Raw genomic sequence first — 12,850 nt, 5'->3', positions numbered from 1 at the left:
ATTAGAATGGCAGTACTGGGTCAGACCAAAGGTCCATCTAGCCCAGTAGCCTGTCTGCCGACAGCGGCCAACACTGGGTACCCTAGAGGGGATGGACCGAAAACAATGACCAAGCCATTTGTCTCGTGCCATCCATCTCCAGCCTTCCACAAACAGAGGCCAGGGACACCATTCCTACCCCCTGGCTAATAGCACTCCATGGACCCAACCTCCATGACTTTATCTCACTTCTCTGTAAACTCTGTTCTAGTTCTAGCCTTCACAGCCTCCTGCAGCAAGGAGTTCCACAGGTTAACTATTTGCTTTGTGAAGAACAACTTTCTCTTACTAGTTTCAAGCCTGCTACCCATTCCTTTCCTTTGGTGTCCTCCAGTCCTTCTATTATAGGAACTAATGAAGAACTTTTCTGTATGCACCCTCTCCACACCACTCATGCTTTTATAGACCTCTATCATATCCCTCCTCCGTCTCCTCTTTTCTAAGTTGAAAAGTCCCAGTCTCTTTAGCCTCTCTTCATATGGGACCTGTTCCCAACCCCTCATCGTTGTAGTTGCCCTCCCCTCTCCCACTCTATCTCTTCCCCTCTCCCAGCTCCTTTTCCCAGTCTCACCCAGTTTTGTTCAATAAAGAGAGTTTCTATTTTTGACCACACGTGTCCTTTATTTTGTACATCAGGAAGGTGGGGCTAGAGAGGGGTAAGTGGAAGGAGGTGAGGGAGGAATGGGGTACGAGCCCCCAATGGGGAAGACTGGGGTGGCTCTGCGGGCTCCTCGGGATGGAAACTCTCCTGCAGCCCCCCGATTGACTCCTCTCCCCAGATGGCAGCCTGCGGCAAGTGCAGCCGGGCTGATGGCCGAGTGCTGTGATGTGCCGAGTGCGGGCACTCAGGGCACTCCAAGCCAGGACTGGTTTGCAAGCGGGAAACCCCCTGAGAACTGTCTGTCCAGGTTGGGGGTCGGGTCCCTTTAAGCACAGCCCTCGGCTAGCCTGAGACAGCAGCTCCATTCTCTAAGTCCTCATCTGATGCCCTGCCAGCACTGCTTCCGGCCATCCTTTACCCCAGTTCAGGGTCCACTCTGTGTGGACGCGCTAGTTCGAATTAGCAAAACACTAATTCGAACTAGTTTTTAAGTCTAGCTGCGCTAGTTCAAATTAGCGCTGTAGTGTAGACATACCCCAAAAGAGCAAAGCATTACTAAGTCAAGTCATTAGTGCAATTGGCACTATAACCTGGGATTTATTTCCCAGTCTCATGCTTAATTTATCAGTCCATGAGAGGTGGGAACTGTTGCTGCTGTCACCAGCACAAAATCGATTTGATTGAAAAGAAAATGGAGGTTCTCCTGCACCACCTCTTAAATGCACCAACTGGAAATAAATGGAGCTATAAGTGGATTGTGGAAACGAACCTCCTGTGGGTCTCTGAGCACACCCTTACAAGTTAGAACAAGGGTTACTAAACAGGGTGCCATTTCAGAGTTTTGTGCCTCTTCGTGCTGAGGAACCAATTCATTGTCTGTTGTTCGAGAAAATGCTCTTGCATCCCCAGCCAGGTTGGAGACATTATAGTTTTGAGAGAGACTTATTATGGTTAGTCTGCATGCCGATAGATTGGTTTTTTTGCTTACTAAAATGTAGTGGAAGCATAGATAATAAGGTGGTGGTTGCATTGGCAATACATCGATTAAATAGACTCAGAATTATGCAGGAGTCTCAGGAATAACAAGTCTTTGCAATACTATAGTGCCTTCCATTAAAGGAACTAAAATCACTTTATAAATATTAATTTATCTAACTTGCCTACACTCTTATGAAACTTGCAGTCAAGTTAAGAACATGTCTGATGATTCTTAGTCCTTTGCCTGAATCACAGGACCACCATCCTTTTTTATATGCCTCGCCATTTTAGAAATGTGTGTACAATTGAACTGGCATTGAGGGAAAGCTGAGGGTTCTTCCATTTCCCCTTCCTTGAGAGCTTTTCGAATCTGAGGTTTTTTTCCCTTCTAGTCCAGCTACATCTGCTACTTGCTTATTATCAAGGTGTAAATGATGTATTTGGAAAAACTGAACCAATAAAACAGAAAAAAAGCAATGGCTGGAAAAGGCCAGCTGTTTCCAAGTAAGGCTCCTCTTGGGCAAAGAATACTAACTGAACAAACATGCACATAAAAACTAAGAAAAGCTTGGAGCAGTAATGGGCAAAACTTAAAAGTTTGCTTCCATCCCACTAATCACCTTAAAGTATGGATGCTTATCATACACATTTGTACTCTTTTGGGTCTGCACAGCTGGGCAAACAATACTATAAGAATTGTCTTTCTCCTTTGTTTGACAAAACTTCTTACTTCTAGTAAGTACCATGAAAATAGACCCTCTTGCTGGGGATTTTTGGAACCATAAAACAGCAGCAGAAAGAAAATGGTTAAAAATGAACACATAAAAATCTTAACAGCTCCTTTTGAACCTCAGAGGACATTCAGATCCAAGGTTCTGGTTTGGCATGTTACAAAGTTTGTATCCAGATTTATCCAGAGTTCATGGTGCTCAATATTTTCAAATCCAGAATCTTGGTTCTGACTACTTGTTGCTCTCCCATACACCATGTATATTGTTTGACAATAACACTCTGAATATTGTTGAGGACTAATATTCTCTTAGGCATTTGTTGAGAAACTACAAGCTTGGAAGCAATCTTTTCCCTGGGAGAACTGAAACTTCACACACATTTTAAGTGGCTTACTTGTCCAGGGAGACTCATAAGTTTTGTAAGACTGAGTTAAACACCTTCTGATTTCTGTTCACAGGCTATGCAGGTTCCCACTGTGAGATTGATGTGAATGAGTGTAACAGTAATCCCTGCTCCTATGAGAGTGAATGTGTGGAGAGGTCCTGGACATCCTGGTATGGACGTATTCCAGAACTGCCAGAAGAGTTCAGCTACCACAGAGCATCAGGTTATGTGTGTAACTGCCGGCCAGGATTCACAGGTAAGCCGGTTGGGAAAAACGGAATATATAACCTCCTGTAGTATCCTGTGGCTCTGATATAAATACATCATTAGAACAGTTACATGGTGAATAGGTGACATAGTGCAAAGGGTCCCCCTGGTGGTCATAGTAAATATGTATTTTTAGCAGAAATAATGAGGGACTATTAATTTATAAAATAAGAAGTTGTAAAGCTAGCAAGTTACCATCAGTTGCTAAACTTTATGTCCAAAGTAATCTCTGAGCAAGGAGACTTTGTGTCCTCTGCATTTTTCTGCGTGTCTCTCTCTTGCTTTTGTTGCATTTATTTGAATTTTATTAAACGTTCCTTTAGGTAGGGACTTTTTTTTCTTATCTATTTAAATATCACAGTGCACACTTTAACAGTCCACAATGGGGAAATGAATAATAACAATGATGCATTTTTGTAAGTAAGCCACCAGCAGCTCCTACCCTGTAGCTTGAGCCCCCCCTTTTCCCACCCTGAGCCTTCCCCGAGCCCTCCCCTCCTGAGCACCCTGCTGCCCCCCAACCTCCTGTCCTCACTCCTGCACCTCCCCCACCCCACAGCCCTGAAGGACCTGAGCAACACTGGGTAAATCTGAAAAATGTACTCGAAATCTGCCTCCACTGCATAGTTTGTCAGAAATGCTGATGCTAGCATCTCAATGAGAAGAGAATGGCAACATTCACTTCCAGTGGTGGCAAATAATTTCTCCATTTAAAGCTAGATACCCAGACTCTCAACTAATAAATCACATTGCTCAGTGGGAATTAAGAAAGACTGGGGCTGATCAAAATCTGAAGCAGTAGCACTGCTCAGTCTGGAGATAAATCCATAATCAAGTTAACACACTGCAACATACTGGCCACCGGTTCCATATAAATGCATATGTAAAACTGCCATCTACAATATGGAATGTCAGACACTGTCGACTGCTTATCTGTTCCACTGACTGGCTAAACTAAAGTGCTTTGGCTGCTAATTAAAAGTCTGTGTTTGTGGAGCTAAAGGATCTTATTTTCTTCTGACCTAAATACCTAAAGATCTGTGTATGTTTAAGTGCACTTTAGTACAGGTAAAAGGGTCTGCTCTAACATGAAGTCAAGGTGAATCTTTCCATTAATTTCAATGGCTTTTGGATCAGACATGGTTTTTGTAAACACTCCAATATCTGCCTTTGGAATATCATAGTTAGATGTGTACGTTTAAAAGTCAGTGCTGTCATTCAGTGAAAACCTGAGAATTGCTCGTTTTTGAAGATATAAAATCCCAGTTTTCTAGCCCAATGGCTCAGAAGATAACGAACTTACTCCAGGATAGAATATTGCCCATCTCAGGACGTTCAAAGGGAAAAATGAAATAAACTGTCTCTGGCAGTATTTGCTTTTTCATGGGGGTTGGGCTAATTCAAAAATTGTGTACAGACACTCCCATCTCAAGAGTTGGAGAAGGGAAAGATCCCCTCCCCCTATATTTCAATGAAATTAAAGGCAATTAAATAGATCTGAATTACACCACAAAGATTTGCTTCTCAGCTCAACAGAAGTCGGGGGAATTTATTCCCAAAGGAGGATTTTTTGAGGGAGTTGCAAGTGATTGAAAATAGAAGCTTAAGTGCCTAGAGAGGAGTGAAGCCCTCAAGATGCCAAGTAGCTTTTAGATGGTGCTGAGAGCATCAGCTCCCTTTTAAGCCAATAGGCACTGAGGATGCTCACATTTCAAGAGGTGCACAGTACTTTATAGGATCAGACTCTTAGAATGGGGCTGCTTTCACTGGCCACGGTGTCAGAGGGTTGGGTTTTCTATTTATTTACTATCTTTGTCCGAAGACAATTATTGTACTACAACTTATTCTTTGTGGCCTTGATCCGGCAGAGGGCTTTAGCACACGCATAACTTTAAGAAAGTGGGTACTCTCATTGGTCTTAAATCAGACATGTACTTAAGTAACTTGCTTGATTTGGTTCTATTTACATATGGGTTGCACGCTGTAACTGCTAATGTGGGGGCTTGGAGCCATGAATGTATGGTATGGCTTAGTACTACACGTGTCTGAAGAAAGCTGTTGGCTGAAAGATTAAACTTTTCACTTCCATGCATGGAGATATTTAATTGAAAGTTTACTGACATTTCAGCAAAACCAGCTTTGTACAGCGGGACATAGGATTTGCCGGTGACTTATTCCATTGTATAGTAACACAAATAAAGACCCCCAACCTAATGCCTACATTGGAGACTAGTGCATCACAAACATGACCATTTACATGCCACAGAGCTTGCTAGAGCTATCCAGCCAGACACATTCCAAAACTGAATTGATCCCAATGGAAAGTTAACAAACAAGAGCAGCTACCCCAGAGTCTTACACTGCACAATTGGACTCAATAGGAATTATGATATGAATCTTGATGAGAGTGGGATTGCACTGAAAACCATCAGCAACACCCAGAAGTTTTACATTAATATACCTATGTACGCTTCAGCAAGGATAGTGACGGCAAAATTAAGCATGCTGTTAGAGATCAGCATGCCCAGCGCCTGCTGCCAATTGACTTAACATTCATTATTAAGGACTTTACCATTTATGGTGTTTTCTGCCACCAGCGTTGAGTCCCCCAAAGGATTTTGGCACAGGATTATTTTTTTTAAATGTTCCATCTTCCCTTTCCAAATCTCTTTGGCTCTTTTCCCAATGTGTTGGGGCAAGACATGAGACAACAATGTGGCCAGACTGATGACATATGTGCATGCATTGCTTAGCACCAGTTGTTGGATGGGCAGAGGAAAGAGAAAGAGGTGAGGCTGGCTGCAGTGTACCACTACCAAGCAGCCTCTCAAGGCAAACCGCTTGTGCAGCCCTGCTCAGACCCAGCCTTAGGTGCGCAATGTACTTGCCTTGGGCCCCATGCCTTCAGGGTCCCGCACTGCCCAGTGCCTGGCCACTTGCTTGCTGTGCTGGCTGGGAGCCTTCTAGTGCCATGGCACAGCCAACCACGGTGCACTGCCTTGAGCCCCACAAACTTCTTGGTTGTGCCTGGCCCTGCGTAGATTTTACAGCTGTTCTCCTCTTGTAAAACCCCTGGCAAAAGGCATCAACAGCCATGCCACTTGCCCTCTTCTGGGAGGAACCTCTCAGTGTCATGCAGCTGATCCTGGAAGCAGGGGCTGCAAATGAAAGTTCCTGCCCCCATGGATGAATTGGGCTCAGACTATTACACAGCTATAAATATTATTTCTGGCATACGGTACCATACACAAGTCGCCAATCCCAAATGCTCAATAATCATGATTCAGAGACCCCAAATCATGAAGCTGAGGGATTGATTGGTTTTTAAATTGGCTCATGATTTTTTTCTCTGTTTGTTTTCTCATTAATTTCCCTGCCAAACTGCAATGGCTACATAACAGTCACTGTGCTGACAACTCTCTTGAATTTACACAGCAAGCCGATTTTGGCTCTTACTGCAATACCTGACTAAGTTCCAATGACAGTGCCACAGCCCATCAAGGAATTACACACTCACCCTTCCACCAGTTCAGTTCTCCTCTTGGAACCCCAAAGCTGTCCCTTGCCCACACCAAACACTTCTGCTCCTTCTGCAGCCCCAGGGGACTTCTCTCGCATCCCTAACCTGGACAGAGGGTATCTCCTGGGCAGGGGCTATTAACTGAAGCTCCCTTTACAGGCTAGTGTTGTGACAATGGAGAGAGAAGATGGGGGAGCAGCAAGAAGCCAAGACATTAAAGAGGGAGTAGAGCCACCTTGAAGTGGGGTATTCTTTCTGCTCCCTCCCCTGCCGTCACCTCTTGTGGAAATGGTATCAAGCTGTTTCCTCTCCCCCTTCTTTACCTAAGATCTCCTCTGGCTTCTGAGGGAGGGGACAACCACTCCGACTGGCTGTTCTTCCTCAGAACATGGGGAAGGTCAACAGTCAGAGAGGGTTCCCCCAAAGGCAGGGCTGAACATCATCAGTGGGCGGCCACTTCTTACTGTCTAGCAGAAACCAAAATCTCATTGGATAAATTTGCAATGTGGACAATGCTGAAGACAGACGGACCAGAGAGATTAGACAGACAGCTCAGTGGCTGATCATGCCACACTCACTTTGACTTCCTCTCAGGCCAGGAAGAGCCGGAGAAGCTGTAAAGGTGGCAAGAACCTGTCCAAGCTCTTCAGAGGATGTGAGAGAAGTCCTGTGGTCTGCAGCGATCCCACCAAGCCCAGGAATCTGGCAGAGGTCTGAGTTCTAACTGACCATTATTGTGGACCATGGACCTCTGCATAAGATAACGATGACTTCCAACTAGCTCTTGCCAGAACCTCTTAAAGGTACAGCTCCCCACATAGCAGGGTGAGGTGTGCCTACAGGTTGGAAAAACAACCAACAAGCAATTTTATGATGATAAGGGATGAGGAACATGACAAACAAACAATCTGACATCTTACTCAAGGCTAATTTGTATATTGGGGGTCATAAAAAGAAAAGTGAAATTGTGCATAAATTCATAAGCCTCTGATCCCTCAATGCCAAAATGAAGTCAGGTCTCACTAAACTCTCTTAGGGTATGTCTACACTACCCTCCTAGTTCGAACTAGGAGGGTAATGTAGGCATACCGCACTTGCAAATGAAGCCCGGGATTTGAATTTCCCGGAGAAGTACAGCTAGTTCGGATTAGGAAGCCTAATCCGAACTAGCTACTCCGTGCCACGTGTAGCCGCACGGCACGGGGTTCGAACTGCCGGCATTTAAAAATGGCGCCGGCCGGCTTCATGCAAATGAAGCCCGGGAAATTCAAATCCCGGGCTTCATTTGCAAGTGCGGTATGCCTACATTACCCTCCTAGTTCGATTAGGAGGGTAGTGTAGACATATCCTTAGGCCTCTCATTTAGGGTCAGACACCACATTGTAGCCAGGACATGCACTGGAATCAAAATTCCTGCCAGCCTTACCAAAATCAGATTCTGGATCACTGTAGGACCATGTGATTTTTGCTCAGACTAGATGTAATCTTGTATCAATTCAAAGAAAGGGAAGACGGCCATTGTCAGGTATGCACCCTCGCTAGACTTAGGTAGAAAAAAGGAAAAAGTCCAAAAACTAACATGTGCGACCTCTGCCTCTACAAAACAAACCCTATGGTTTACGTGATAGAATGGCTCAGGGGGTATGTCTACACTACCCTGCTAGTTCGAATTAGCAGGGTAATGTAGGCATACCGCACTTGCAAATGAAGCCCGGGATTTGAATTTCCCGGGCTTCATTTGCATAAGCGGGGAGCCGCCATTTTTAAATCCCCGCTGCTTCGAACCCTGTGCAGCGCGGCTACACGGGGCTCGAACTAGGTAGTTCGGACTAGGATTCCTATTCCAAACTACCGGTACACCTCGTACCCCGTTTATGCAAATGAAGCCCGGGAAATTCAAATCCCGGGCTTCATTTGCAAGTGCGGTATGCCTATATTACCCTCCTAGTTCGAACTAGGAGGGTAGTGTAGACATACCCAGGTTTATATGCAGTGGGCCTGATTCCTCTCTCACTTATATCAGTGTAAAAATCAGGAGTGACTCCATTGCAGTGTGGAAGAGAAACAATGTAAAGATGAATCATTCAGGTTGGACCTCCCTTTCCCAGCACCCTCAGGATCTCAGTGGTCCCAGACAATGGAGTTTGCCGGATGAGAGGAGATCAAGGCTCCCTACCTGGCTGTCGGCTCTGCTTCCAGGTGGGGCTGTGCTCCTTGTTGCCTGCCGCTGCCTCCAGTCCTGCACTGAGCCCACCCTGGACAGGGGCTGACCCGGCTGTCTCCTGCTCCCAGCGCTGGCCTGGGCTGCATGCCCAGCTGAATCCTGGCCGGTGGCCCCACTACCTGCAGTTCTGGCTGGGGCTGCACACCTTGCCACCAGTCCTAGCCAGGGCATTGTTCTTCATAGTACTGGCCCCGCTGGGGCTGAGCTCCCCACTGCCAGCCCAGCTCGGGCTATGATTTTGAACCTGGCCAACCGGGGCTTCCTGGTCCAACAATATTCATGGTCCTGCCGTACCAGAGCTGTTGCCACACCAGAGAGTCCTGGATTTTAGATGTTTGACCCATAATACACCTAAGATACATTGTGCAGGGTTAGGACTTGAGTCTTATTTACTCTGTGACCCCTTTTACACCACACTGGCAGTGTGAAGGGGCCTTAAAGTGGGGGCAAATGTAATTTTCATCTATTTCATCCTAAGTTTACTAATATCCGTCTCAACACATTAACACCCATCGGACCAACTGAGAGGAGATTCAGTGGTAATTAGGGTCAAGCCCTATCTACATTAGAATGTTTTACCAGCAAAAAATCCTCCTTTTTTCTGAAGCTGTTTATATACCACGGTCATGTCCATTTCAATTTGATGGGTGAAATAACCAAGTTCCTTCAGTAGCCCCGTTTGTATGTCACATGCATTACTCTTCCCCAAGCCATCTTTGGGCAAAAAGGAAACTGAGTTACAGCGACCAGTCACTCTCTAGCATCAGTCTTCATGACAGGAGTGGTGTATGCACGTACTGTACATCAATATATGAAACCCTCAGGGCCTGGCAGGTGCTCATGGCCTGTAAAATCCCAACACAAAAAAGACAATTAGCACTTTAAAGTACTTTCCCCACTCTCCCGAAGCCTCTGATCTTGAAAGAGCATTTGGACTTGCTTTAAATGTATCTTATAACACTTCTCTCCTCCAGTATTCTTAACCTTTCATCAACCCTTAACATCCTAGTACAGGAGCTGTTCACTCTCTTTGCCTGTGCTCATAGTGAGTTGATTCATCTGAGTCTTCTTCCTTCTCCCCTACTTTTTGCTGTTGATTGTTTTTAACTCCCAAAACCTAACAAAGCGTTCTTGTTGAATTTCATATGTGGTTCCATTAGCCACTTCTGCTGCTAAGCTCCAGAAGGGGCTCTAGAAAGCAATGGGCACATCTTTGGAAATTCACTGAGGCATCTGTCTTAAATTCCAGTCCCCGCCTTTGTTCAACCCTCTTTCTTCAAAAGATTGCAGAGTCCTGTGGCACACTGAAGACTAACATATTTATTTGGGCATAAGCTTTGCATAAGCATAACCACTTTGTCAGATGAAAAGTCATGCCCAAAGAAATATGTTAGTCTCCAAGGTGCTACAACGCATCTTGTCGTTTGCTCAGATAGGGTATGTCTACACTACCCTCCTAGTTCGAACTAGGAGGGTAATGTAGGCATACCGCACTTGCAAATGAAGCCTGGGATTTGAATTTCCCGGGCTTCATTTGCATAAGCGGGGAGCCGCCATTTTTAAAACCCCGCTGGTTCGAACCCCGTGCAGTGCGGCTACACGGGGCACGAACTACCGTTACTCCTCATTTCACGAGGAGTAATGGTAGTTCAAACTAGGAAGCCTAGTTCGAACTACCTAGTTCGTGCCCCGTGTAGCTGCGCTGCACGGGGTTCGAATCAGCGCGGTTTTAAAAATGGCGGCTCCCCGCTTATGCAAATGAAGCCCGGGAAATTCAAATCCCGGGCTTCATTTGCAAGTGCGGTATGCCTACATTACCCCGCTAGTTCGAACTAGTGGGGTAGTGTAGACATACCCATACTGATTAACAGGCCTACTAGTCTGAGACAGGGCTGCAAAACGACTGAATGGTGCTCCTCCTTTCAACTTCTCTAGGCTACTTGGAGGACTCTGCTCAACTGTTCCCTACCTAGGTTAACTCTGGAAAATCCATCAGAGAGGAGGGTTCTGCCACCTCCCGTGTGGCAAGGGGATTCTGCAGCCCCCAGAGTGGATGGCACTTGTAAGGGTATGGATGTCACTGGAAAATGAAAGAAATAAGCATTTCCCTTTGTATGTTTCCACCTGTAGAGTTTGCATGGCACTTCAATGGGAGTTAATTCGGCACCCCTTCATCAGGATACATGCAGTTCTTCAGCTCTGGAAACACCACTTAGAATCATAGAGCTGGAAGAGACCTCAGGAGATCATCAGGTCCAGCCCTCTGCCCAAAGCAGGATCAATCCCAACTAAATCAACCCAGCCAGGGCTTTGTCAAGCCGAGACCTAAAAACCTCTAGGGATGGAGATTTCACCACCTCCCTAGGTAACTCATTCCAGTACTTTACCACCCTCCTAGGGAAATAGTTTCCCCTAATATCCTAATATTTTCCTTGTTCTCCTTTAGGGTGAATATCCAACATGGAGGAGTGTAAGAGTGGGTGCAGGGATTGGGAGGAAGTTGTGACCCAGGGTGGAGGGAGGGAGGTTGCAAAGGGTAGGAGGGGGAGGTGACCTAGGGTAGGGAATTGGAGTGTGGAAGGGGGTGGAGTACCAGGGTGGTGTCAGACCAGAATCTTCTCCTACACTCATGCCCTCTCCGGGATTTTGCACCCCAAACCTCTGCCCCAGCTCACAAGCTACTTCTTCACCCAAACTCCCTCTCAGACCCCATAGCCTCTCATGAACCCCAGTCGCCTATCCCGAGATCCCTGCTATACCCAAACTCTGTCCCAGATAACACACCTCCTCCATAGAATAGTGTGGCTCTTGACTATTTGCAAAAAGCTTGGAGTGCCCCCCTCTCATAAAAAATTACTGCCCAGCTCTGCCCTAGATTCAGTCTTAGAAGCCAGCCAGATGCTCTCTCTTGGCCCCTGGTGGCAGTTGCTCTGTCCAAGGTGCTGCAGTTCTCTCAGCATTGTAGACACAATCCTCACTCCTTGAGCTCCCAGCAGCAACTGACCTTGGCTCTGCCCTGCTGCTCCTCTTATCTGAGCCTGCTGGCACTGGATTGGCTGCTTCTTGTAGCCTCTTTAGGTGACTTGGAAGACTCACCTCAACTGCTCCCTGCTGTGGTTAATCCTTTTTACTCTTGCGTGGGGGAAACACCCTATCACAGAGAGCCTTTTGTTAAACTATGGGCTGAGAAATTACGCTTTACTACTGTCTTGTGGCACTTCTGTGCTTATCTAGCTACTAACTGTAGATTACTCCTATTGCAAATTAATTCAGTCTGCTGATTATATCTTGATTTAGAAGGAATGTTTGTTATAGAAATGCAAATATAAGCAAATGCAGACCCCTTTACAATGAAAATCTGTGCTGCAATCATGGCAGGACTGAACCTTGGTAATTCAGGCATGATCTCTAGATCTTTTCATCATGACACTAAATAAAAAGAAGACTCCAATTCTTGCAACTGTTGTGCAACACTGGAGATAATATTTAGGGCTCTAAGAGTATGTTTATACTGCATTCTTTTTTCAAGAGAGGAATGCAAATGCAGCCAAGAAAAATTGCAAATGAAGTGTCTATTTGAATTTCCTGCACTTCATTTGCATAATGGCATCCGGGCAATTTTTCGAAATACTCTATTTTGAAAGAAAAAAAATGGTCTAGATGGGGTTATTTCAAGAAAAAACCCTTCTTTCAAAATAAACCTTAAACCTCATTTTTTAAGGAGTAAGGGTTATTTGGAAAGAAGGGGTTTTTCTCAAAATAACCCCATCTAAACTGCGTTTTTTCTTTTGAAATAGGGTATTTTGAAAAAGTGCCTGGACGCCATTATGCAAATGAAGCATGGGAAATTCAAATCCGCGCTTCATTTGCAATTTTGCTCAGCTGCATTTGCATTCCTCTCTCGAAAGAGGAATGCAGCGTAGACATACTCTAATGTGGGTATGAATGTTTTCCTCATGCATAATATGAATTCAATGAGAGATGTACCATCCTCAAAACCATCTCCCTGGATTTCATCATTCTTGAAAATGCAAACTATTCCTAGTAACAGGCATCTTTGCTACCCTATTTAGCAGAAAAAAACTATATAACTATTCAATTCTGG

At 45.3% G+C, this 12,850-nt stretch overlaps 1 protein-coding gene across 1 annotated transcript in view; it reads left to right on the top strand.

Annotated features, from left to right (window-relative positions):
- The window catches only part of CRB1 (crumbs cell polarity complex component 1), a 173,655-nt gene that overhangs the window by 86,341 nt on the left and 74,464 nt on the right, over positions 1–12,850 (top strand). The window contains exon 5 of the mRNA XM_075936696.1: positions 2,808–2,990. Coding sequence (XP_075792811.1) covers positions 2,808–2,990 — 183 coding nt within the window. The remainder of the gene's footprint in view (positions 1–2,807; positions 2,991–12,850) is intronic.

Source organism: Pelodiscus sinensis, chromosome 9 (genome assembly GCF_049634645.1).
Source record: "Pelodiscus sinensis isolate JC-2024 chromosome 9, ASM4963464v1, whole genome shotgun sequence".
Classification (NCBI taxonomy): domain Eukaryota; kingdom Metazoa; phylum Chordata; order Testudines; family Trionychidae; genus Pelodiscus; species Pelodiscus sinensis.
This window is presented reverse-complemented; position numbering and strand designations above follow the sequence as displayed.